The sequence below is a fragment of the Pezoporus flaviventris genome, unplaced genomic scaffold, assembly GCF_033815535.1.
Source record: "Pezoporus flaviventris isolate CSIRO_AGI_PZ_B2104156 unplaced genomic scaffold, CSIRO_AGI_Pfla_v1 ptg000021l, whole genome shotgun sequence".
NCBI lineage: Eukaryota > Metazoa > Chordata > Aves > Psittaciformes > Psittacidae > Pezoporus > Pezoporus flaviventris.
Window position 1 is genome coordinate 10,267,971 of NW_026892569.1, and position 26,096 is coordinate 10,294,066.

Here is a 26,096-nt window from a genome sequence, read left to right on the forward strand (position 1 = left end):
GCGGGGCGGGCGGTGGGCTCCCCTCGGGGCTGTGCACCGGGCATCGCGTCCTGTGGGGTTTGAGCACCCGCTCGCGTTCGGCAATGAAGAAGCAATTGGGTGCTGCCGTAACGTGAACAGTGATGCCTGCTGCCTGGCCACTGGTGGCCGTTAATTGCTGTTGAAGGCTGCCATGAGAGCAGGATGTTCTTGATGAACTCTATGCTGGTAATGTTGTTGTGCAGCATTTAAGTCTCGACAGCACTTCTAATAAATTCTCCCCCTGAGCTGATGGGTTTTGAAGGCTTCTTGTGGACGGGGAAATCACCCAGAGATGCTTTATCTCAGCTGAGTCCAAAGCAGGTGCGAATCCATGCATCTCATGGAGTGTCTGTTTTAAACAACATGCTAAAGGCAATGTAAGGCACTGCAGCAACCTGGCTTCAGAGCCAAGATGCAAGGCCAGGGCTTCAGCAACTTTAGTGCTTGAAGTTTGCCAAAGAAAGTTTTGATTCCAACACACCACAACAGTTTGGTGTGCTCTCAGCATCAAAAGTCCATAGAGGGGTGGGGAGAAAAGCACCCTGGAGCAGAGACGTGGCTGATACCTGCCTGGGGTGAGTGGTGCGTAATGTGGAATATTGGATCAAAATGCTTGGAGAGAAGAAAACGGATCCAATCTCTTCCCTTGAGCCCAAGTGCTCCTGGCAGAAATGTGGGAGCGATCACAAAGAAACCCCCAGCTTTGGTTTCTGCCTGCAGGGGCAGGTAATGCAGCCGGGTGGGAGGGCGCTGGCAGCCCGACCTGGTGCAGGGTGGCAGACACACATGCCACACGCAGCGCAGCCCCTGTTCACACAGCATTAACAGCTCCGCTTCCATTATTATCTCGAGAAAGCAGCCTTATCTGCTGCGCCTCCATTAGGGAGAGGCTCCTGGCTACCCTTTGCTGGGATAATTTGCTCAGATAGCTCTAATCTAATTCTACAACACAGCTGCATAACCAGAAGCCTTTTTACCTTCGGGGCTCCTTGTTATTTGGCACGGGATACAAGATACTTTGCGTGAGTTATCATTCAGATTTGCTGCCTGAGAACAAACAGCAAAGGAGCAGGAATAGAGCTCGACCAGCTCCTGCCAGCAGCAATTATGGCTGCCAGGGGTAAGTATAGGGGATTAATCAGATAGGCTGCAGACGGGCATTGCGTGCAGGCCATTATCAGTGTCACATCCAGCATGAGAGGAAAAACAGCACTTAGGCAGCGGTGGCCAGGGCATGGTGTGCCAGGGTGTGATGTCCTGGAAGGAGATGGGGGTGGGAAGGGTTTCTTCTGGCGAGTCCCCACGTGTCTGTAAGTCTGTAGACAAGGTGCTGTGGTGGGGTCACCCGGAGCTGCAGCCCACTCTGCTCTCGCCAGTGCAGCATGTGTCATCCAGCAAGAGGACTGCTGATCTCTGCGCTGCTGCTGTGGCTGTTCCCTCGGCCGTAGCTCACAGAGATCCAGGGCAAGTGCCAGCGCAGTGACAGTGTAGGGTAAATAAGCCCTGAAGCAGAGAGACCTGGGGACAGGTGCCTAGAAACAGCCAAACACAGAGCAGAGCTCAGGGTGAAGAGGGTGGTCACAGAGCTACAGTGGAGGACACTGGGACTTTGATCATGGACATCTTGGGTGATCTCAGGCAAATTATTTAGCTTCTGGATAGCCAGTTTCTACTTGGGAATCATGATAGTTCCCTTCTTTTTCTGCATACTAGCTTGCAGTGCCTGCGTATGGCTCTTAGCAGAGCAAAGCGCTCTGCTTTGAGCTTGTGTTATCTTACTAGGATGTGTTGGTGCTGCTCTAGTGTGAGAATTAATTAATCCTATGTTAATTAATTAATCCAGACTTTAGAGAGCAGAAGCATGCTTAGTCTTTACAATTACTGCCTTCCCTTGCTAGTAAGGATGTAGGAATTTTCCTCATGCCCTTTCTGGTTCAAGCTGAAAAGCGACTGTCACATGAAATTGTGTAGCCCTATTGTTATTTCCTCTCAGCAATGCCACATTTAATTTGCTGAGTTTTCAAGTCAAATGCCAAGACATTAAGATCTGAAAGGCAGGCTGATGCTTTGCAGCCTCTTCCATCACTGCCAGCACTTCAGTTGGTGATTCATGAGGCAAGGTAGGATTTGGCTGTCCTGCGGCAGCTGCTGTGGTCTTTGGAATTAGCAGGGATGAAAGCTGCTTTTTGCCAGGAATGACAACTCTTACTTTTCAGATAGGCGGGGAGCAGGGGATGCCATGCTGCACAGCCCTGTTGCTGATTTATTGTCCCTGTTTTTCATTAAGCTTAGAAATGCAGCATTCTTTGTAACAGAAACGCACATACGTACATGACAAGGGCTGGAGGCTGGTGCCACTTCCATTAGGGCAGGGCAGCACTGCCGCTGGAAGCATCCGTGCAGTGCCAGAGCCGTAGGGTGCAAGTTTTCCAGGCAGCCTCTCGGACAGAGGCCTTTGCACAGAGGGAGCGAGGGCTGCTGGACTGGTCATCACCTAGCTCCTGGCCATGGCTGGGGCTTTCTAGACCGCTTAGCGCCTTCCCTGTGGCACAGAGCTGGCTTTTCAGTAAAGCTCTCTCTGTGCAGCCTGCAAACTGTGTGTAGAGATTTACAGTGCTTGAAAACATGGAACACCAATGGATAACACTTTGATGCTTGTTTATAACCAAGGAAAAATAATCTCCTCCCCACAGTGTTTGACAAATGGTCTCAATGAGTGGCTTCTTCTCACTACAGATTAATCTGGACAGTACCATGAAGGTTATTAGCAGGAGATCCATTTCAGTGGCTTACGGAGAGCCTGTCCACCCTATCATGCAGTTCGACCCATCTGATTCTACCTACCTCTATCTGATGACCTCCTATCAGGTGAGAGCTTCAGTCTCCAGCGAAACAGTCCTTTGGGCCCCTCATTTGGTTTAGCGTTCAGCACTCAGCTGGGAGCAGGAAGGGACACTAAAATTTGCTTTCACAGAAATGGGCAGAGTCAGGAAGCTCAGAGCTTTGGGGTGTCAAAGGGCTTTGGGAGGTACCTGTGCCTGTTGTTCTCCTGTGCAGCGTGGGGGTCACACTGAACTGACTGGCCTGTCTGGCTTGGTCCTCTTTGTGGTGGCCAGGTAAAAAGAAGGGTGAAAGCTGTTGAAACTCACCCCACTTAAGGGAGTGCAGAAGCAAACAGGGGTTGTTCCTGTATAGAAACCTGAGAATATGGTGCACAGTCTTTAAGAAGGCTTTTAGGAGATCCTACAGACAAAAAGTCTGCCTGTCAGACATGATCCTGGGGGAGGTTTCTGCTCAGCCTGGCGGGCAGGAGGGCTGGATGTGGAGACTGGGAATGCTGCAGCAGGTAGGAACAGATTGCCTCATCTCCATCAGGTGAGCAGAGGAGGAGGATGAGAGCTGAGCGCTCCAGGCGCTCGTGGTTTGTCCTGAATTACATTTTAATCTGCCAAAACAGATGCAGAACCACAAATGTTATATGTTGCATTTTTGGTTTTCAAGCCCTGTCTCCCTGCAGACTGGTCATTACCATTTCACAGAGCCCTTCCGGGATGCCTCTTTAGCTGATGTTACAGACTGTCTCAGCTCAGCTCCCGGCTGGGCTGTGCACCTCCTTCAGGTTTGATCAAACACGCAGCCCTAGCACTTGTGATGCTTTCCTCTGTCTTTTTCTTTTCCAATAAACCAGATGAGTTAATTTTTCTTTGGTGCAATTAGCATCATAGAATCACAGCATCAGCCATCCTGGGAAGCTCCCCAGGAGCAAAATGGGGTTGGGTTTGGGGGTGCTGAGCACCACAGGGCTGGGGAGCAGGAAGGTGCTGTGGGTACAGTGGGGTCAGGCCAAGGAGCCTGTGGCCCATGGTGCACTCGCCTGGTGGGAACTCAGAGCTCTCAGCACCTCACGTTGTCAGTACCAAATGACTCAGTTTTCCTTCTCAAGTATTTAGGCTTTGCTCCAACTTTTCCTGCCGAGCAAGTCCCCAGAGGTTTTTTGATTTCTTTACAAACGAAGGTTTCCAGGGTGGTGTTGCTTTCTGGTCATTATGTAAATAGCCAGATAGCATTCAGCTCTGTCTAGAAGGGAGCTTTCTGCACATCTGTGTGAGAGCTTTTCACAGGGACAGACAAGCTGTGAAAGCATCTCTGATGCATCGAAAGGTGTGGTGTGGCTCTCTATAGCCTGTCCATTGCACAGCTATGGCCAAAGTGCTGGCCGAAAAGGAGCAGCTCAGCTCAGCCCAGCACAGTGCTGCTGCACACCCCGCGGCAGCAGGGCCTGTCCCTTGGGCATCCTGCCCTGGGGCACTGGCAGCGGGAGCTCCACGAGGGGTGGTCGGGGTGGTCGTACACAGAGCACCCACCTCTGGGCAGTGTGGGGTGGAGGACGGTGGTGCCAGGGTCTGCTGCTTGTCTGTCCTGTAAGGCTTGGTCCAGGTGACAGCTAAAGCAGCCCGAGATGCTGGTGAGCTAAGACAGCTAAGATGCTGGTGGCTCCTCACTGGCTACACGTGGCCTGACTGGCTTATCCTGGTCAGGTTTCTGTGGTGCTGTAAAGCAGTTGGAAGCAGTTGTGCTGTTGTTTGCAGATGACACGGGTGAAGGTGGCTGCCTGCAACCAGTACTCAACATGCACGGAGTGCCTGGCTGCTGCGGATGCTTACTGCGGGTGGTGCACGATGGAGACCAGGTAGGACTGGTTGCGTCTCAGTGCGCTTTGACGTGTCCCTTGGTTCTCAAGCCTAGGCTTCTGTAGAAGCCTGTGCCTTCTGTATTTCCACACAGTCACACTGCCATTAGTTTTCATCTGTTCCTTACGAAATACATCCTTTTAAAAACAATTTCATCTGGTCTGAAACAGTCGAGATACTCTTCAGAGCCAGGATTTCAGTGTAGCTGCATTATTATGCTGTAGTCAGCTGCCAGTGCAGAGAATATCTTGCAGGCATCCAACCATGGGACTGAGAGAGCCAACACCCTGTTAGAGATCGTCTTTTGCCCTTGCAGTTATCATTTATGAGGAGGAGACACTGGACACTCAAAAGGGGATTTACGGAATTAGACTCCACATTTACAAATTGGAGGTCAAACAAATTGTCACCGTCTCCTCTGCAGTTCTGGGTTCAGCCTGGCCTGCTCTTGCTTACCCTGAGTCCTGGTGCTCTGCTGATGCTGGTGGGAATACATGCTCTTATCATGGCAACCAGACACTTTAAATATAGCAACAAAGCTTTAGGCTTAGCTGCATGGATGGAGGGAAGGGATGCAGGCACAGGATTGACGCAGGATCTTCCCTCATGAGGAAGAAAACGTTTTTATCGCCTGTTTTAAACATAATCAACCCCAAATTGTTCCCCTGCAGGTGTTCTCTGCAGCACGAGTGCACCAACTTCACAGGGGCCAACTTCTGGGCGAGCACAAGTGAAGGAGTGCAGCAGTGCCCTTCAATGACCATCTTGGAGCCCGAGATTAATATTGACAAAGAGAACCCGGTGCGTTTGATATGAATACTGGATTAATCCCATGCAGTGTCCTGTAGAGTCATTACCTGCTCTCAGGGCTGATAAATATCCATCCTTCTCCAGCACAGGAGCACAGCTCCAAGCAGCTCGGGGGTGGGTCGTGGGGTGCTGAGCTCTGGTGTGTGCTACCAAGCCAGGCCAAGGTTCTTGAGTGCCTGGAGGTGATCTCCTGTGCCTCGACAGCCCGGAGGCCCCAGGACACCGGCTGCGGAGCCTGTTGGTGAGCAGCACTTGTAACGCTCCTGCGCTGCACAGTGCAGAGATGTGCAAAATGTCAAAATACAGAGCATCAGCTGCAGACAGCTAGATAAACTCATCTCTTGGGTTGAATTGTTGCTATTTTTAACAATATCTTAATTATATTTCAAGTGTTTTCATCCAAATATTTTTCATTTAAAGACAGACCCTCTCCCAATGGCAGAAATCTCTCTGTGCCAAAGCTCTCTGCCTGTCCTAGCATGGGGCAATCACTCTTAAGCAGGCAGCTGGGGCAAAGCCCAGACCAGAGCTGGAGAAAGGGATCCCGCAGGACCTTCGCATCAGTCCAGCTCCACTTTTGCCATGCAGGAGTGCTGCGCTGAGGTCCCCCAGGACTCACCCGCCGGCGGCAGGGAAGCCCGCTGGGCACAGGGGCTGTGCGCTCTCTGGGCCGCCCTCCTCAAAAGCATTCCCTTTCTGCAAAACTTCCCTCCCTTCCCCTCGGGGGCTGACGGCAGAAAGAAATCCCGGCAGCCGCTCGGTCCCTGTGTGTGGTGGAGGATGCTGGCTTGCGGCCGGCCCCCCGCAGCCTCCCGGCAGCTTCACCAGCTCCACACCTCCCACCACGTGTCCCTGGTCTAGACTGGTGCAATCCGGCAGGTTCAGGCACTCAGAAGCAGGGGTTAATGTTGTTCTGCTCTTCCTCCTCTTCCTCCTCCCTCCCCAGAGTGTTGGGAGGCAGCGGATGAGGAGCCCAGCCCGGGTACAGAGCGGTTTGTGCAGACAGCGTGGGTCGAGCGAGCCTGGGCGCCGGGGAGGGCTTAGCCTTTGCGTCCTGCCTCCTTGGAGTGGTCTCCTGAGGAAGCCCTGGGCTGGGTTTTCATGCCAGCTACAGCTGTTGGAGTACATGGTGACAGAGCTCTTACTGTCAAAGCAAGGTTTTGTATGCAGATGGCTTTGAGAGTTCAAAGTGCACCAAATGAAGGAAAATGCTGCCCGAGGACTTGTTTTGCTGTCACTAGCCAAGGAAAAGCTTGGAAAACACTGATAAATTCTAATTATAATTTTCCGTGGTAACTGATATATTTTTTCTCCCATGTAGGTCCTGATAATACAAATAAATGGGACTATCCCAAACCTGAATGGAACAAATATTTCATGTGACTATGGAAACAACATCCACACGGTAGCCAGAGTTGCTGGAGATTATGTAAACCAATTTATTTATTGCAGTTTACTTCCACGTGAGAAATATCCAGCGTTTCCAGAGGACCAAGGTTTGTAGAGGGAAACAAGCTCAGTTCATTCTCACCACTTCTGTGGATGTAATTTTTCATAGGCTTTTTTTTCTTTCTCCAATTGTACGTGCAGATAACACGTACAGGGAAAAAAAGACCCAAGCTGCTTCTGTTTTAGAGGGCATATGACTTTAAAGCGTAGGAGTTCTACCGTCTTTAACGTGAATTGACAGTATGTCAAATCTATCAATTTTGTTCTAAGCATCAGACTTTAAAAGCCAGTTCATATACTTATTTTATTAAGATTTATCTGGTTAGAGCTTCTGCTTTAGATTTAGCAAGTACTAAACCAAAGATATCTTAGCCCTGGGGAAATAATGTTGCTACTTACATTGATATTTTCAATTGGTTTTGTTTGATTTCCCCCCTGAACATGTGGTACCTTTCAGGAGAGGTTCTGGAGGAAGAGCAAATGCATACCTAAAGGCAGCTCAGAAACTCTTAATCCCCTTTATGTGATCAAAAGCCAGGCTGAGGTTCTCTCGGATGCCCCTGTTTTCAGATGGTACCAAACGGGTTGTCCATCTTGAGACTCCTTGGAACTGCATTACGAGGTGACATTCACCTGCACATCTGCTTAAAGTCAATCAAGCCTTGACTTTAGATCTGGCCAAGCTGACCAGATCTGATACTGGCATTTACTGATGGAGATGGCCCCATTCTGTAGCTCCTTCTGAGAAGTGCGATGCTTCATTCCAGACTTGAGTGCTTGTCAAATTTCCATCTTTCAAGCCTGGAGTGAATGCTCTATTGAAGATGGCTGACTTCAGTAGGAGAAGAATTAGCCAGCCCTTTTGAAAATCCCACTTTTCATAGGCAAGTTTATAAAGCTGCATTGTTTTTCCCCCTAGCTATCCAAAGAATGGGAGATCATTAACTGTTCTGTATTGTTGGTTACAGCAATGTCCAAATGAATTTCTGGAATCCAATGGGCTGATTTATTGTACATATTCTGAAAGAGGCATTGTCTCTTGTGCCTGGTGCTTATATGGCAAAATTGCAAAGAAAAAGAAAAAAAAATAAGCAATTTTGGGGGATGGGGAGTCAGTGTAGTGTGTTAAGTAGCCAAAAAAGGGATTTCCACTCTTCTCTGCGAGTTTGTTGTCATGGGGAAAGTGAGCGGGGTTTTAAAACATGATAACTAACATGTTTTAATTACCACATTTTTTTAAAATATCATTTAGCACCAACTGTAAGCGAAGGCAATAATGAACTCTGCTAATTAACACTTGCACCACGCGCTGGAATTTTCTGCTGAAAGTCGCAATGTTCTTTTCTGGTGAGGGTGATGTAAAGAGTTGATTTAAGAGGGAAGAGCTGGAAGTCAAAGGGCAAAAGATGAATGGTCCAAGCTCAGAAATGCAGCTCGGAGGACGCCCTGGAGAAAACAAATCAGATTTAGCCCTTGTTTTCCCAAGGGTCTGTCTTGTCTTCTAAGCGTGAGCATGAGTGAGAGGCTCTTGCAACCCAATATTCTTTGGCTTGTTTCTCTCAGACCACGTGGTTGTCGAAACTGCTCTCCGGGTCAACAGCAAAAACATTATCCGGGCCAATTTCACCATCTACGATTGCAAAAGAACTGGAAACATTTACCCGAAGAGAGCGTAAGTGCCTTGGGTGTGTGGGCAGCGGCTGGGTGGCACCGGCGCGATGGAGATGGATGGAGCGGTTGAGGCTGGACAAAGGTCCCCCCATGGGTGTTAATGGGGGAGCACAGCCCCCTGGCAGGGGCCTGGGCAGGATTTGGCAGGAGCATTGGGGCTGCGCTGCCAGGGATTTACACAGGAGGGTCCTCGCGCTGCCTCGAGCCATCTGGACGTGTTGGGTTTTCTTGAATGTGAATCATATTTTTATATCCAGCTTGTTCTGTTAACCCTTTGGCAGCGGAGCCGGGCTCCCGGCGGTCCCTGCGGTGGCTGTGGGGCGGTGAGGGAGGGAGGGAGGTGTTCCCTCTGCTCTCACCCCTTCCAGCCTTGGCTGGGAGCAGCCACGTACCCCTCGTCAGCACGGGGGGCTGAGGGGAGCCAGCCGCAGACATCCATCCACTTCTCAGGAGTGCAGCCATGGAGCCTGCCCGCAGGGATCCCCATGTCCTGCCCACCAGCCAGCCCATGCCCTGTGCAAACCATGGGCAGAGCCTTTATCAGGATCAATTGCCTGGCTCCCTGGAGAGGTGGACAAGGGGAAAGAGGGTTTTGGGGAAAAGGGCATATTTTGCTAAGCAGGGGAGGCAGCTCCCAGTCAGCTGGGGCCTGGGGCAGGCGGTGATGCCTCCAGAGCTGTCTTCGGGGTGGCACAGGGAATGCGGGACTCACTCCAGCTCCCAGGGAGAAGAGGAGAGGAAAATCCAGCCCCTGCTGTGGGCTTTTCTGGGTGCCATTAGAGACTGAACACTGTGTGGAGACCAATCTCACGGCTGAGGTTTGGCTTCCACCAGCAGCCCGAGATCTGCTCTTCTCACTGCACCTTTGCCATTTCAGGTGCACCAGCTGCCTCTCGACCAGGTGGAAGTGTCATTGGTGCCCCTCCACCTATGCTTGTGTTTCCAACCACTCCCAGTGTGACGATGCACTGCAGATGAAGGTAAGGCCACTGAAACTTTGCTGCCCTGGGACACCTTCCGTGGTTGGGTGCTGTTGCTGTGGTTTTCCTTATCCCGGGATGGGGCAGATGGGTTTGGTGGGTGTGGGGCAGCTCTGACGACAGTGCTGCTTTGCTGCCTGGCTGTGGGCTGCCTCACAGTCTGAAATGCAGTGATACACATCGCACTTGCAGAGGCTCAGCCGATGGAGAGCTGAAGGATCACTCTGGGTGGTGCTCTGCATGCACCATGTTTGCAGCGCTCCCTGGCAGTGCGGGAGAGCGTGGGGCTGAGGCTGGGCTTGGTACCATGGTACCTCGAGGTCCCCAGCCTGAGCCTCACTTCACCCAATGACCCTGGGTATCTTCAGGCACTGATGCTCAGCTCAGTCCTCACTGCTCCTTCCAGCAGCCTCTGAGTGTCCTCCAGCAGCAGCCGGCACGGGCTGGCCACGGCTTGTCATGGGACGGAGTCGGGGCACCTTCCTCTGCTGGCACTAGGAGGGGGATGTATGTGGGGCAGGGAAGCTGCAGCAGTGCCCTGCTGTGCCTTGCCTGGAGGCATGTCTGTGTGAGGAGGCTGCCAGCCTGGCTAAAGCATTCAGCTGCCCCCGTACCTTCAGCAGCTCCATCGCTTGGCTCTTCATCACCTCTCACGTCTGGAGCAATGCCACTGCTTCTCCACTTCCTGGACAGCTGGGTTTGAGTAACACACCAAGCGTAGCAATACCTTACAGTCCATTTGGCTTTGACTAGGCCGTTGTGGTACATTAATAATTTGCTGGAGCACCACTGGTGGTGCTCATCTAACAGAGAAAATTGCCCCTTTCCAAATTACACCTTTAATAACCCCGAGGCTCAGTGTGTTCCTGCTTCAGAAATTTAAATTGAAGATAATTTAAATAAAATTGTCTTTTTAGCAGTCACTCTTGGTGTAGATCTAAGCCAAGCTTTTACACTTTAACAGCTCATCTCAGCTCTTCCAGCGTTCCCCATGCCCATCACTGGCACACATTGGCCCATGTCAGATGTCTCACCCTCACCCCCTGGGCTAACCCCAGGGCTGGCCCTGGCATTCGCTCCCTCTGGTTTGGGGGGAGCACCCTCCACTTTGTCAACTTCCCAGGTTTCAGAAAGCATCTGGTGTTTTCTCTTGTTGTCTGGATGGGTGCTGGACACTTGAAAAACCTCTCTCATGGCTGCTCCCCATGAGGGACCCATGTGCTGAGGCTCTGCAGTGCCTGCCCAGTGCCAGGACATGGAGCTATGCGGGCTCTGGTGATGTACAGGCTGTGATGATGCCAGGATCTGGTGATGCTGGGCTCTGGGGGTGCCGGGCTCTGGGGCCTCACATGAGCCCTTGGTCTCTGCTGCGTGTGCTCCAGGCACTGGGGCAGTGGCTCCAGGGCAGGATCAGCACCGCCAGTGGCACCAAGCAGCGTCAGGGCCACAGGAGGGGCTGGGGACCAGCACGGATTAGGAATAGCTGCTCTTCTGCACGGAGGGAGGATATTAGGGTCATGGACAAAGGTTTCAAGGAGCCTCAGCTACACATAATGAAGAGCTGCACCCAGTCCTCCCATTCCACTCCCATCACCTTGAGCAGACAGCAAGATCCAGGGTTCCCCTCTGGTAGGGATAACTGTGCCTATCCTTCCGTAAGGATAACTGTGCCTATCCTCTCTTTCTTGCCTCTGATCTCCTCCTCCAGAGGTTCAGTTAGGTTGGATGCTGCACCTGGCTTGGGCACATTCCTGTTTTATCTCTGCCTTTCTTAGCTCTTCCCACTGGTTTGGTGAGCAGCTGCAGGAAGAGGTGCTCTGTAGCCCTGGAAACATGGTGCCTGGTCCTGCAGTCTGAGCTTTCTGTAAACACACGGTTGCTGGCTACACCTGAAAACTGGTCCACGGGGAAGCCAGCACCATACAGGCTTCATCCACAGCATTTTAAACATTCAGACCCTTTGCCCTGATCCAGACATGAATAATATAATCAGCTCTATTTCTAGCTGTTGATGAACAGCAGGAGAGGGGGCTGCAAGACGACAAGTTAATCAGTCCTCTAAAGTGTATTTATCTAGCGAGCTATGCCAGCTGCTGTGACATGTGAGGACACACCAGGCCATAGGAGCTTTTACATGAATTTTCAGTTGTGGCCCTGCTGGTTTTATTTTAACTCTTTTGATTCTCCAAGAGGAGGCTTGTGAGTGAAATCTCTCTCCAGTGCTTTGCTTTGTTGTTTTACTTCTCTTATCATGTGCATCTCTGTTATTTAATCTCCTTGCTCAGGCAGCACCAGCTGTGCTTGGTTAAGATGAGTGTCCTTATAGAAACAAAGCATGTTTTCCAGAGGAAAACAGGCATTTCCAGATAGCTCCCTGAGCCCTAGCTAGGTCTGGGGGAAGGCAAGAGAGAAACCTCATGATCACTGCGTGTCCAGCACCAGAGATGTGTTCTGCGGAGGGCAGGGCTACCTCTCAGCAGAGCAGCAGCAGCACTGCCATCGGCAGAGTCACAGTGGGGTAACCTTTAATGCAAGTGAGAATGAAATCTTGCCTGCTGCAAATCATTCTGCATAATGGACCAAATATTTTGTTGTCTTTTACCCTAATGGCTCCACTGTCAGAGGCATTCATATGGATATACCCTAGGGCAACAGAGAATCTGGCTTCGTTTTTGCTGTAGTTTTGCAGTGTGATTTACATCTCATGAGAGAACAGGATGGGCTTGTCATACAGACTTGGATTCTGAGTCAGCTCCAGTATCTGAGCCATCAATTTAAAGTGAGAACAAAAGTAGGGGGACAGATGACCTTTTAAAATCATTTTTCAGCTTCATTTAGGCCTTTAATTTCAGCTGCCCTAGTGCTGCAGTCCCCCTGCTGAAGCCCCCATAGCTCATTGTACCCTTTCCCCCCATGCAGATGTGATCACACACAGACCCCGCTCACTCCTGCAATGACGCTGTGCTGGAGGGACACCGCTGGGCAGTGAAATCTCTGCCGGGGCTTGCAGGAGTGTGTGTCGTGGTGTGTGAGACATCGGCTGCCACCCTGGCAAAGTCACCCTCGTAGGCTGCAGTGCCTCCTTCTAGTGTCCCTCCAGCCCCGTCTTCTAATGTTTAAATGCAGGTAATGATGGAGCTGCCCAGTGGCAGCTGAGGACCCTGTTCACCTGTGAGCACACGTTTGCCAAGGCAAGAAGATGAAATGCAGGCTGGGCATCTGCTCCCCACTGCCTGGGGCTGGGAGCTGCTCATGTCCCAAGCTGGCAGAGGAGTCTGGCGGGAGTGAGAGGGGAATTCCTGCTGCGCTGCTCCTGTGGCTGCTGGCCATGGCTATGGAGGAGCCCTCCTGGAAACCCAGCCACCGCCACAGCTGTCTGACATGCAGATGGGTGGATTTTAAGGCAGTGCCATGCTGGGCTGGACTTGGAGCCCTCCTCGAGGAAGGAAGGCTCCATGTGGCATTATTGCTCATTGCATCAGGGTTGCCATTTTGGTATTTCAGTTCCTCGGGTTGCAGTGTGATCTGACTTTACAGATGTAGTGAAATTAATCTTATCCAGGGCCCTGGTGTGTCGTCGTGCTTTGTCACTAGGGATGCTCAGCATTAACCCAGCCAACCTCTCTTTTTTCCTCTTGTACATAACAGAAGAAGATTGACTGCCCGCGGATTGTCCCTGCCTCTCTGGAGCCCATGCCCACGGGAGTGCCCCGGGACATGACGATCACACTGGCTAATGCAACTTTCTCTAAGGTAAATGAGTTCCCAGAGAGATAGAAAGGTTCAGGTGAGCCCAGGCACGCTGGGTGTGAGCACCAAAGGGGTTTCAAGTATGAGCTGGTTTCTGCCTGGGGAGTGGGTGACGGGGCCAGTTCCAGTTTGCGTTAGCATGTGGAATCCCTGTACTGACAAAAGACGTTGGTGGAAAGCAGCCACCCTGATGGTGAGTGAGGTTTGCGCTGCAAAGCTGAAGGGAGACGCTGTTTGTGTCCAGGCATTCTCCAGGGATTTCCTGCAGTTAGTGATGGCTTTTCCTATTTCCTGGCAAAAGGAGGTTCTTTTACCCCTTTTAAAACAGTCACTAGAGCAAAATGTTTAGGGGAAATAAAGTTCCTGGTTCCCTTGTGTGATCGCACACACCGCAGAGTGTGCCAGTGTCGTGCTCTCCCGGCCCCACCACCCTGCACTTAGGAATGAAGGACAAAGGCCTGAGCAGTGCTCAGAGAGCGCTGCGCTGGCTCAGCCACTGCTTGGAGTGCAGCCTGGAAACACATTTTAGCTTAACTTCTGCTTGTCACCCCAGAGCTCTTTTTTTTTTGGTGAAAAAGCCTTCCTGTGGAGTTTTCTGGCATGCAAATTGTCATAGGGTGAAAAGTGGGAGTGGACATCAAATGGTGCCTTTGGAGGTGCATTGAACTCCAGGAGGAAACAGGAGTTCGGGACAGGGAGGCTGGGCACTGGGGAAATACTTGACTAAGCTCTGGCACTTGTAGAAAGCCACCTCATGTGATTTTGGGTCAAGTCTTCAGCCTGGCTCGCTGTGCCCTGCGAAGGGTACCTGTACACTGGGCAGCCCTGCAGCTCCTCTGGAGGGGATGGAGAAGGTTGGGAATGTTGTGCTGGGGCAGTGGGGATGCTGCCAGACGCCACAGAGGCACTGCTTCCACCAGACCTCCTGCCCTTTGGCACAGGGGCAGAATGGATCTCCCCCCGGCTGGGGCTGCTGTTTCCTGCATGGGTCTGGACTCTGGAAGGGAGGATGTGGCCGCCACAATCAGCAAGAAAGGGCGAGAAATCCTTCTTCCTCTGTGGATACTGGAGGTGGTGAAGAGGAAGCAATACCGCCTGTAACCCAGTAGGAGATGAAGTCAGCAGGAAAGGGGCCGAGGCACCGCTCCCGGAGCGGCTGGAGGGGCTGCTCTGGCAGTCCGGCTTCCTCCTGGAACCATCCGCAAGGTGTCCCAGGGCATGGAGCAGGATTCCTTCTCCTTTCCTCTCCACAGGAGCTCACGAGCGCTACTGGAGCTCAGAGCATCTGGGACACATGTCCTGTGTGCTGGGACCCTGTGTGCTGTGGGGACAGTGGCCGGCTGCAGAGCAGCAGCTACTGGGGCACAAGCAATGCACTGGAGGAGGCTCCAGTTCGCCTCCAGGCTCTGTGTGTGCGTTCACTGGGCCAGCAGCTGCCTGCCAGGACTCTGATGCTTGCTTTCATGTCCTTTATCAGATCTGTCAGCTTTCAAAGGGCGGTTAGACCTCAGTAGTGGTGGAGCATCAACCTGCTTGGAGATAGGATTTTTTCCTGCAGGATCGGGACACAGCAGTGGCTCAGGGCAGGATATCATCCTTGTGTTATCAGGAAAGCAGCACAGAAAATCTGCCTTTGAACCTACTCCCAGCTGGGTCCTCATTTGAGTTAGAGATCTGCTCTGTGCAGTTGTTGGGAGGAGGAGGAAGGCGGCTTTGAGCCCAAATGACGGACTGGTTTGGTCCGGTTTGGGTGAGGCGGCTTGGGACCACATTGGCTTTTGGCCTGGGTTGCAGCATGAGCTTTAAACACCCCCGTCCAGTGAAACCTGGCTACCTCAGAGGCTGGGGTTCTGAGAGCATAGCCCAGCCAGGCACATCCCCTGGTCTGTGAGTGCCGTCGGTCAGGCACATCTCCTGGTCTGTGAGTGCTGTGGGTCAGGCACATCTGGCCTGCATGTGCTGTGTGTCCCCGGCTCCAGGAGCAGCTGCCCCACGCCTGGTCACAGCAGGTGAGAGCAAGGGACAGGGCTTGGGTCCACGTGCAGTGCTGAGCCTGCAGCAGTTTTGTGTATAGGTGTGTACCAGAGCAGGATTAATTAGACACAGATCCCAGCCCCGTTTCCAGTGCCAGGTTCTGATCTATTTGAGTTGAGCACGGTTCAGGTGCTGACGGCAGAAACAAGGGTGCCTGCCCTCTCGGTTCACTGAGATGGAGAACAGCACAGAAGTTCTGCCCTTGTCTTCCCTCTCCCAGGAGACAGCCCTGGAATGCCATTTTGGGACCGACAGAACATTTGAAGCCCGGTGGGTGAACTCCTCTGCTGTGGAATGCATACACGTGCTGGTGAGTCAGGGGTGCGGCCATCACCCCATATCCCCTGCGGCTGTCACCCCGTATCTCCCATGGCGTGGGGAGGTCTTGCCCCCAGACTCCCACCCGCAGCTGGACGCTGCCTCCCCTTCTCCCTACCTCCACTTCCAGGTGAAATAAGTGCAAACCGGGTTCTCTTTGTGTGTGCTGGTGCTGGGGGGGTGTTCACGATGCTGAGTGTCTGCTCTGTGGGTATCTGCAGCGGCTCCAGCCCTGGCTCCACTGGGGTTTGGAGGTTGCTGCTTGTTTACCTTTCCAAACAGGCAGAGTTCAGCTCAGGCAAAAAATTTGGCCACCTTTCAGTGTTGCTATTTCTGTAGCTTTTATTCTGAGCTAGGAGCTGGCCTGAGAAAATGTGCAGGCACTGAAGAGCAGCATGCGGTTGTGAGAGAGCAAACTGCACCTCTGAAATGCAGCGGTCGTTTGGGCTTCCACCCATGGGAATACTGCGAGCAGAGCAGGAGAGGAGCACTTTCCCACCACGTCACCTGCAAACCTCCGTGCTGTAGCCCAGCACTGTCCAGTCTGTTGGCTTTCCTGTGCGTTCCTACTCAAAATAGCAGCAAGGCTGGGCTCTGCTCCCTGCGGAGTGTGCTGTGCCCAGCACCCTTCACTGAGACCTCAGCAGAAGCTTTAAACCAGAGAACAGTCTCCCCTCTGTTTCTGCTGAAGATGAGACCCTCCTGTACTGAGCAGCAGCCTCACGAGGAATGTTAATCCATACAGTGTGTACATGGAGCCTCCCATTTGACTAGATTTCCTCAGCATTTGTTGTTCTTTTCCTATGTGCAGCTCCACACACCAGAAAAAAGCCATCTCTTCCCAGTGAGCCTGCAGCTGAAGGATAGACCGGACAGATTCATCGACAGTCCAGAGACGATGACAGGTCTGAGTTGAAACTATTTTTATTCTGCTCTCATCTGGGTGGCTTGAACGACTCCGAAATCCTGGCAAAGTTTATGGGTTCAGGAGAGAGCCGTGGCTCAGCTGGGCACAGCTTGGTTCTTCCTGTGCCCAGAGATCAGATGGCACCCCTGGACACCCAGGAGAAGCTCAGCCCATCCTCGAGCGCAGGCAGTCAAGCTGGAGCTCTGGGACACAGGGAGGTGTGGGAGTCCCCGGCATTGAGAGAAGTTCCTCCCAGAGGACACAGGCAGGGATGGGGGAGGCTCTGCCAGGCCCTGCGTGGCAGCAAGGCTCAGCCCTCTGTAAAAATTCAGCCTTTTCTCTGTTCCTCCTGTGCTGAGGAGGACGCAGCCTCTGAGCACAGCTCGCCCCTGGCCAGCACTTGTGCAACAGCCGCCTCCCTCTCCTGCCCAAGACAGGGAGTCAAACCCAGCTGGGTGTTGTTGGTGTCACACCTTAACTGGGTGCTCATGGTGATGCACCAAGCTGGGTGCCATGGCTGGGGGCAGCAGCCTGGGGCTCTTTTCCCTGTCAGGAGTGTCAGCAACTGCAGCAGAAGGAACTGATTTACCCTAGGTGCAAATGTGAACTAGCTGCCCAAGGGAAGCTTTTCTTCAGAGGACAGCTGTAATAAATAGGGAGACATTAACACCATAGGCCACTGACCCAGGATAAAAAGGTTTCCCCATAGTAAATCCCAGTGTATAAAGAAGGCTTATCTCGCAGAGCATTCCGCATTGGTGAAATAGCCTCTGAAATGCCAGCGTGGTAGGCATCAGATATGACTTCCTTGCAGAAGGAAGAGAGTGTCTGTATTTGTGAGATCCAGAGGTAACCCGGAGGCGAGGGGTGGGAGATCTGAGCAGAGCCCGTTGTGATGTGCGAGAGCCTCAGTTCTCGGCGTGGGTGGTGCTGGAAGCAGGAACAGCAGCGGAAGGAGTGCAGCAGGACCCCCCTCCTCCTGCGTGGAGAGAGAACTCGCTTTCAGAGGCTCTGCTTGCATCAGTCTGAATTTGCCAGAATATTTGGAGATCCCATGGGACCGTTGCACGGCTCCGGCTCCTCCTCGCCTTGATCAGATTGGTGAGAGTGAAATAGAGAGGCTGTCTCGTGAGCAGAGAGAGAGATCTGCTGGGCCCATTATAAATGTGTGCATCTTTCGTACTTCGCTAGTGGAATTAGTGTTATTAGTGTTTAGTACTTCAATATTTATTAGCATTTATTGTAGACTGTGTTCTGGTAGCCCACCAAAGGAGCCCCAGCTCATTGCTGTGGGGTGGAAAACCAACCAGTGCAACTCACTGGGTGGACTCAAGGCAAGGTGAAAGAAATAAACTCATTTTTTGTGGAGACTGGGAGAGTCCCTCGGTGCCGGGGACGTTTCATTAACGCGAGCACAGGTGGGCTGCTGAGGGCTGAGGGTTCATTAGTGGCTTATGAAGCATCTTGAGATCCTTCCGTGAACAGAATTGCAAAATGGGGCTGTTTCTTTATTTTATGTTCTCCTGCAAAGACTCCTCTGGGGAGCTGGGCGTGAAAATAACGTTTCCTGAGTGTTTCTGGCTGTTTATCTCAGCGGATGCCCACACTCCAGCGGCAGAAGTCTTTAGGCTGGAGAGGAAATGTAACCTCGGGCACCAGCTAATGAAGAGGTGAAAGCCATGTAGGAAAAAGATGTGGAAGCTGAGCTGAGCAGATCTGAAGGGAGAAGTCAATGAAAGGGGCCCGTGGTCACCAGGGGGAAGGGAAGGAACTGTAAACGCTGTACAAAGCACTGCAGCCATCCAATTTCTGTCAGAGTGTGGAAGCAATGTGATTGCTTTGCTAACAGGATGGAGCCAGCTTTGCCAAGCAGCTTCCCATGTGGATGCTGAGAGTTGGAAACATGTAGCATAAATTGACAAAAGGTTCCGAGTTTGGGTGTTGTTTGTTTTTCAAGGGGAAGAAAAAGGAAAAGAAAGTGCTAAATTATATTGCAGTGAGAACAAGCACCCAGTCCTTCTGGGAAATCTTCAGGATGGCAGCCAAGAGCTGCCTCATCTCACTATATGTGCAAGCTGCTCTGGAATACACTGGATTTCAGATGTTACTTGGATTAATGTAGCTGGGGGGGGATGTAAAAGGGGGTATGTTTGACTGCCTCAAGCTAAGCAAAGCCCCAGGCCCAGGAGCTGACTCTTACTGTTGTCTCTGGTGGTTTAGTGGAGGTGTACAACTGCGCGACCGGGAGCGCCGACTGTTCCCAGTGCCTGGGGAGGGAGGACCTGGGGCACCGCTGCATCTGGAGCGAGAGCAGCTCCAGCTGCCGCCTGCACAGCGAGAGCCCCCAGCTCTCAGATGCCTGCCCTGCTCCAGAGATTAAGAAGGTGAGACACGGATGGGACGTGGAGAGCACAAGGCAGGTGTGCAGGGGCTGTCACCGGCTGTGCCGGGCCCCTGGGGCAGGGGAGGGACCGCACTTTGTCCCTGATGCTGGACGGGGTCAAGACCAGCACTGAATTACTGTTTCTATGCCATTGAGTCACCCAGTGCCAAGGACATCTTGCTGGTGACAAGATCCAATCTTTATCATGTTAGGGGGAAAAGCAGCAGCCCAGTTGCAATGTCCCAAAGTTCCTGGGGTTGGTAAAAGCAAGAACGATTTGTAGGGTTGGTGAAGGATTCTTACCAGGATCAGCATTTAATGGAGCGTAGCTGAAACGTGAACATAAGTACTATCTCCTTGCACGTTGCTGTGCACTTCTGTCGAGATGAAGAGTGGCAGAGGGACCTTTTGCATTATCATTTTGAAATGAGTTTTATTTAAATTATAGTTGAATGAACAGTTGGTCGGGGGCATTTGGACCTAGGGTACTGCTTAGAGGCATGAAATGAGCCAACACATTTGCTCCTGACAAGCAGTAAAGAAAGTATATAGAGGAAATCTTAAAATGAGCTCGTTAGGAAGGGAGAAGCTGGAGAGTCAAAACTGCTAATGTGAACATCAAAATGGGCAAGGATATGGGATTTCTGTGTGTAGGGAGGTGTGTAGGGATAGCTGCTCAAAATCCAGGTGCTATAACACGGCACCCTCCCCTGGAGGGACTGCAGGGTCCCCATCGCTTGCCTCTCCCCTCTCCTAATGGCAGGAGGGGCCTGTCCTGCCCCAGCACACACCAAGTGTTATCAGCACCTCACCAGAAAATAATGGAAGGAAACCAGGGTTCAGGTGGCAGAGGGCCACAGGACTCTGCCGCTGTTTCCTCAGCAAACAGCAGCTGGTAGATCCAAACCCTCCAGAGTCACGCAAGCAGAGGGGCCCCCGCAGAGCCCTTCTGGAGGGGGCAATGCAGTGGGTGAAGGAGGGCACGAGCCCGGGAGTGGGTCCTGAGCAGCCCTGGCCGGCTGCTGCAGTAAAGCATTGCGCTGGCTTTGTGTGCCTGTGCCTTTGTGAAGGGATCAGACATTTCTGAGTAGGAAGGGTTTGTCTCACCCGCTGAACAATGCAGTCACGCTGCCCGATGATGCCCCTCATGCGCTGGAGCAGCATCACACCAGCACCGTCCCCTCGCAGTGGTGGAGTGAAACACCATTGGTGTAAGAGATGGATGGGGGACAACCTTCTCCCGCAGTGGTGGGCTTGTCCTGCACCCCAGGGGGCTGCAGTGCTGGTGGCTTGGCCACGCTCCGTGCATCAGGATGCTTTTTGTCTTATTCTTGTCCTGAAGGGTCTTGCTCTGTTCAGAACAGCCCTTAGAAATGTGATGGCAGGACTCTTCCACACTAGCACCCCTCCTCTGGGTTTGTTTCTGCCCCAACTCCATTCCAAGCTGTGGTGTGGAAGGAGTGCTGTTTCACCCCAGACGTGTCTGCAGCTGGAGCAAGCCCTGACCAAACCCAGCACAGAAGTGCAATGGTTCCTTGTTGGCAAAGCTGCAGCAAGTGGAGCATGGTGCTGGGTGTGCTGGAGCGAGCAGGAGCAATTCTGTCTTCCTCACGGTGGGGGGCGAGTGGAAGGTGGGACGGGCACAGGGGTGAAGGCAAGAAGCTTCCTGGTGGTTCCCCTCCGACCTGTGCCTCGGTGCCGCAGATCGAGCCTCTGCGTGGGCCGCTGGAGGGGGGCACCCTGCTGACCATCCGCGGGAGGAACCTGGGCCGACGCTTCAGCGACGTCGTGGGCGCCGTGCGGATCGGCAGCGTGCCGTGCGCCCCGCTGCCCGCCAGATACGTCGTGTCCGAGGCGTGAGTGTCGGGGCAGCTGCGGGGCCCCTCTCCCCTTCGTGTCCCCTGCCTGTGCTGTCCGGCCCCCATCGCTCGCCCCGCTCCTGCCCTGGCGCTGCACCCTGGGCAGGATGGGGATGGGGACATGCTGTGGGTGGGATGTGGTGCCTTGTGCCAGGCTCAGTGCTGCGGGGCAGCCCCTGTGCCACCAGCAGCACTGTGCCACCAGCAGCACTGCCAGCCTCCCCTTCCCCATCCGCAGGATCGTATGCCAGACCGGAGAGGCGCAGGAGGCATTTTCGGATGTGGTGACAGTGAATGTGAGCCGGGAGGGGAAGTCCAGGGAGCGGTACTCCTACGTGGTGAGTAGCTGCTCCTGGATGTTTCTTTGGTGGTTCCTGCACCCCTTAAAACAAGCCCACAGCCGCTGCCCCCCCCCAACTGGCTCTGAAGGAGGATCAGGACAAACATGTCGGGGTCCTCGAGGAGCAGCAGATGCGTCTCCTCACCCGTGGTTACCTGGGCGAGGTCTGGCACACCCAGGCAGGACTGCAGCCGTGGTGTCGTCAGGCACAACCTCAGCCCCATTTCGGCTCCTGCAGAGGTTTCTCCCTCATCCTGGCTGTATCACTCTCCTGCTATTGGAAGGAGATACCTTTTCTTCCTCGTCCTTACAATCTGTGAGATTTTTTAAGGCTTGCAAAGTCTCCTTGTGCTGTGTAAGTTAAGTTATATACCATGGACTCACACATGGACTCGTGCTATTTAGAACTGATTTATTTTGCTGTAGAGATTGTCTTATTTTTTGCATGCATTCCCAGCGTTTCCAGACATCCATGTTCACATCCAAAGTCTCTCAGTGATCCAGCAGTCTGGAGCAAGGTGCCAGGGGGTACAGCCCAGTGACAGACTTTGGGTTTGGGGTCTCTGGTGCGTTGTCACAAGGTTGTGTGCTGACTGGGCACATCACTCATTGCTGGGCTATTGTCTGGTTGATAAAGAGAAGGAAGGCTCCAAGAGTGGGAAAGGGCTGGGCACTCCTTCATGGGCTTTCTCCATGCAAGGAAAAGCCCTTTCAGGAAGCACCTGTAGAAGCAGCAGTGATAAGCAAAGCAACAGGAGCAAAAGCCAGTTCCTGAACTCAAACCAGGTCTGCGACAGCTCTGTGCTGCAGCTCCTGGCAGGCTGAAGGAGAAGGCTGTCCTCCTGGGAGTGAGGAGCCAGTTTCTGCTGGGGGGGCACAGCACAAAGCTGTCTTGTGTCTGCGTATGTCAGCAAAGCTTGGGGTAGAGGTGGGAGAGTGCCCTGCTTTGTGCACACGTGTGGGGAGCTGCACGATGCGTAGCTGGTGGTGTGTGCCACACCAAAAGTGACTCCCATCCCCTTTACAAACTAAGCAACACTCTTGAGTTCTCTTGATTCTCCTCTCGCATATGATGGCATTAAGATGGAGTAGACTATGCCATGCATGGCTGGTCTCGCTGACACCTGAGCACTGATAGCAATTTATCTGATTTAAGACTTTTAGAAGTGCCCTTCCAAAGAAGGTTCTTTGTAAAATACCAAATATTTCCTATGTGCTACAGCTTTCAAGGTCCCCATTAGATGTATCTAGAGGACAGAATTCAGCTGTGATTCTGCTGAGGAGGAGAGCAAAACGTTATCAACAGACCTCTCCAGAACATTATAGCAGGCTATGGATGAGGTGAATTGGCCAAAGTGGCGCTGGAGGCAATCCGTGCTGGCAGTGCTCAGAGAGCAGTAGCCCTGGCTCTTGCCAAAGGGAAGAGCTGAAGGGCTTTGGGGAACATGAATAATCCTCTTTGCTGTTGTTGTAAGTGCACATTTGAATGCACAGGTTAGGGGCCAAGGGCAGGAGGCAGCTGCCTGCAGGCACTCAGAAACACAAATTAACAAAATGAATCCTGTGGAAATGGGTAATGATCAGAAACAGCAGTGGAAATGGCTGAGCATAGGACAAGGGCAAGGGTAGCTCTTAATAAGGATGTTTGTGGCTGAGATTGACAGGGAAGGGCATCTGTACCAGGTGGAGTGGAGCAGCTCATCCCTCCTCAGAACGCTGCTGCAGTTCTGCTCGATGGCTGCAGCAAGGAGGAGGGGAGCAGCTCTGGCCGGCCCCAGCCTGTGCCTTGCAGTGCTTGACAGGGAATTACCAACAGCCCTATGGAAGGGCCTTGACATAACTGTTCACTCTGCCCTCGGTGTCCTGCTCGCACCCGAGCAGGGCGGCTGCCCAGCAGACTCTGCTGGGGCGCACGGTGTAGGCGCTGCAAGGGCTCAGCGCTGCATTAGTTATCAAAGCCTCCAGCTCATGAATCTCAGGAAGATTTGCAGGGGCTGCAGATGCAGATAACACACATGCTAATTTCTGCTGAAAATGGCGAGAGGCAAAGTAACTTCCTGTCACCTCCAGAGATTCGGATTTGAAGGTTCCTTAAGGAGGAGTTTGATATTCAATTATGTAGAGCCATGTGGCTGTTTTCACAGATCTCAAAGCCGTCATCCAGTGGGGCTTCAGCATTATCTTCATATTCAGGAAGAAATATATCTGGAAGGGCAGAGATGGTGGGAGCTGGGATGAGTGAGAAATTTCCTTTCCTGAGCTGTCGCCATCTCTGGACCTTCTGTTGGAAATCTCGAGGGACTGGTGGGGTCTGGGATCCAGTTGGGCTCATGTCTCATTTATTGCCACAATTTAGGGATCACAGAGGTTTACATGATCTCACTCCTCAGCGCTTGCACTTCTTCCCCTGTTCTGAAACCCTGCCAGTGAAAGCTTTTGCTGTGCTGCTATATTAGAGCCTGACAGTACTGGATACTTAAATTTACTGAAGCAATTCCCATGTGCAATGTGGAGTATCCAGCTGTGAATTTGCCAGGCCAGAAATCAGATGTCCCCTTTGTTTTTAGCTTCCTTTGGTGCAGTCTATAGCTCCCCTCAATGGCCCGAAGGCAGGAGGAACCAGAGTGACCATCAGAGGCAGCAGGCTGGATGTCGGCTCCGAGCTCCGTGTCCTGGTCAATACCTCCAGGCAGTGCACTGACCTCAGGTGGGACTGGGTCTAGGGGCTGGCCCTGATCTAGTGACAAGAGCCAAGTGTTAGGAAGGGTGGCATTGTCCCCAGGGAGGTCAGGAAGAGCTGGGGGTTTGATGGGGACATGGGGGAATCACTGCATATTACTGCTAAGCCTTGGAGCCAGTGCAGCATCCCCAGCAGCCCACTTGGCTGCTGCCTCCATTTCCAGCACCTGTCAGGCTGGTGTTCCTGGAGCGGTGAAGAAAACTCTCCTCCTGTATGTTCCTCTCTTGTCAGTGGTTAGAATTAGGAGTGTGCTGTTTCCCTTTGGCTGGATGGCAACTCAGTCTGGCAGCCTGAGGTGATAAAGGCTGAGATTGCTCGTTAGTAAGCAATGTAGTTAACAGGGATTGGCATGAGACTGGGAACTCCTTCTTGCCCATGTCTGCCATCTGCCTTGCTCCTGGGGGGGTGCTCAGGTCCATGGGGCCAGGCTCCCGTGCTCTGCCTGCCCTGGCTCCTTGCAGCTTACCCGGCTTTCCCAATGCAGCCGCAATGCCAGCACCATCACCTGCACCATGCCCTCTGCGGAGCTCACCACGGCCGTGCGAGTCTGCGTTCAGTTCGAGAACAAGTCTTGTGCCAGCTACAACATCACCTTCAAGTATGAGAAGAACCCGATTATATCAGACATCAACCCCAAGAAGAGCCAGATCAGGTAATGTGCCTCCCCCAGCAGACAGCCGAGCTGCCGGGACCTGAGCTTTCCTTTGTGACCTTTGTTGAGATCAGCCCCTTAATTTTTGCTGACTGAAAAGTGAACAGGGTTCTCCCATCAAAGCCTGGACCTAACTGGAGTACCTGGTATAGGCTGGTGCAGGCAGCGCAGGCTTGCCCTGCCTGTCATTCAAGCCATCCAGATGCAGAGTAGATCCTGAGCAAACCCCATGTCAGGAGACCCTGAAGCACAACCAGGAGGCAGGGTTTGGTACTGGGGCCCATGCCACACTATTGCAGCATCCTGACTTCCATTTCAGAGCTGGCACCAAATCTGCGTCTACCTGCAAAAGAGAGGGTGAGCTCCAGGCTGGCAGGAGAGGGTCCTGTAGGCAGAAAGGAGCTTTCTCAGCCCTTGTACCAGCTTGTGCCTTGCAGATAGGTATGAAAGGGCACCACAGCTCTCAATGTGCTTCAGTGTGCCTCAGCAGGAGCAGAAGAGATCTCACACACCAGGACTCTCTGTAGCTCATTTCAGTGCATTTAGGACACGGTAACTGCACCATGCACACCTGGTGGGTGCTTTAGGGGGGTTCAGGTGGGCTGTATGAGACCCTGAGGATTTTTCTCGGCAGTAAAACTGTTGGAGGATAAGCTGAGATTTGTAATTTTGGATTTCAGCTTTCCCTGGTGATGGTATTTCATTTTCAAAGCGTGTTGCTTTTAATTTCATGTCTCTCTGTGGAGCTCTCAGGCTCCTGTTCCTTTGGATACCATGGTGAAATCCCACCTTCCTTGGCTGTGCAGCCTGGGAAACCCAGGGCTGACCAAGAAACCCAAGAGCCCAGTGCCTGAGCCTGCAGAACCATGGTGACAGCAGTGCTGTTGCGACTCTGATGGTCTGATCCCCTTGGAGCAAAGCCGTGTCTCAGCATTCCCAAGTGCATCACCAAAGATTTGGGCTGTGGGAAAGTTAATGACAAGGCGCAGCAGTGACTCAGCCAACCTCAGCTCCTCGTAGGCTTGCGAACTGAGCTGAGTGGTGAGAGCGGTATCTGAACACAGAGACAGTGGAAGAATGTCAGTGCCCACATTCACAAAGGAAACCACCAGGGTATTTCTCTGTCACCTTGGTCTGCTTTCTTAGTATTTACAGCAAAATTGCATTCCACCGGGAGCATGACAGCAGTCTCACTCATCAGACTACTTGGTGGCTCGTGTAGCCCCACTGCTCTGGTGCCTTGCTGGGCTGCTGAGCATGAGGGGTCATTAACTTGTGTAAAAATTTAGCCAGATCTGATTTATCTTGCCATGCTGCTAAAATAATCCATGTAAGCGAAGTTTAAAACAGAACAGAAGTTGTAAACTTGTCTGCAGATGTGACAGGCCCTTAGTTAAAAACTCGGATCGTAAATGCGTAGTAATACCCCCAGATTTCAGAGAACCTTGGGCCCAAAGTCACTGTGTCTGGAGTGGTCCTCAGATAATGGCA

General features: G+C 52.5%; 2 protein-coding genes across 3 annotated transcripts in view; one reads left to right on the top strand and one right to left on the bottom strand.

The window, feature by feature from the left end:
* The window catches only part of IFT122 (intraflagellar transport 122), a 429,684-nt gene that overhangs the window by 328,850 nt on the left and 74,738 nt on the right, over positions 1-26,096 (bottom strand). The gene's annotated exons all lie outside the window — the stretch shown is intronic.
* PLXND1 (plexin D1) overlaps positions 1-26,096 on the top strand; it is a 74,704-nt gene that overhangs the window by 19,215 nt on the left and 29,393 nt on the right. Inside the window, exons 3-16 of the mRNA XM_061455989.1 lie at positions 2,758-2,889; positions 4,611-4,711; positions 5,384-5,513; positions 6,844-7,018; positions 8,535-8,643; positions 9,520-9,622; positions 13,271-13,375; positions 15,627-15,716; positions 16,536-16,629; positions 18,852-19,015; positions 20,719-20,870; positions 21,112-21,211; positions 23,781-23,920; positions 24,438-24,605. Coding sequence (XP_061311973.1) covers positions 2,758-2,889; positions 4,611-4,711; positions 5,384-5,513; positions 6,844-7,018; positions 8,535-8,643; positions 9,520-9,622; positions 13,271-13,375; positions 15,627-15,716; positions 16,536-16,629; positions 18,852-19,015; positions 20,719-20,870; positions 21,112-21,211; positions 23,781-23,920; positions 24,438-24,605 — 1,763 coding nt within the window. The remainder of the gene's footprint in view (positions 1-2,757; positions 2,890-4,610; positions 4,712-5,383; positions 5,514-6,843; positions 7,019-8,534; positions 8,644-9,519; positions 9,623-13,270; positions 13,376-15,626; positions 15,717-16,535; positions 16,630-18,851; positions 19,016-20,718; positions 20,871-21,111; positions 21,212-23,780; positions 23,921-24,437; positions 24,606-26,096) is intronic.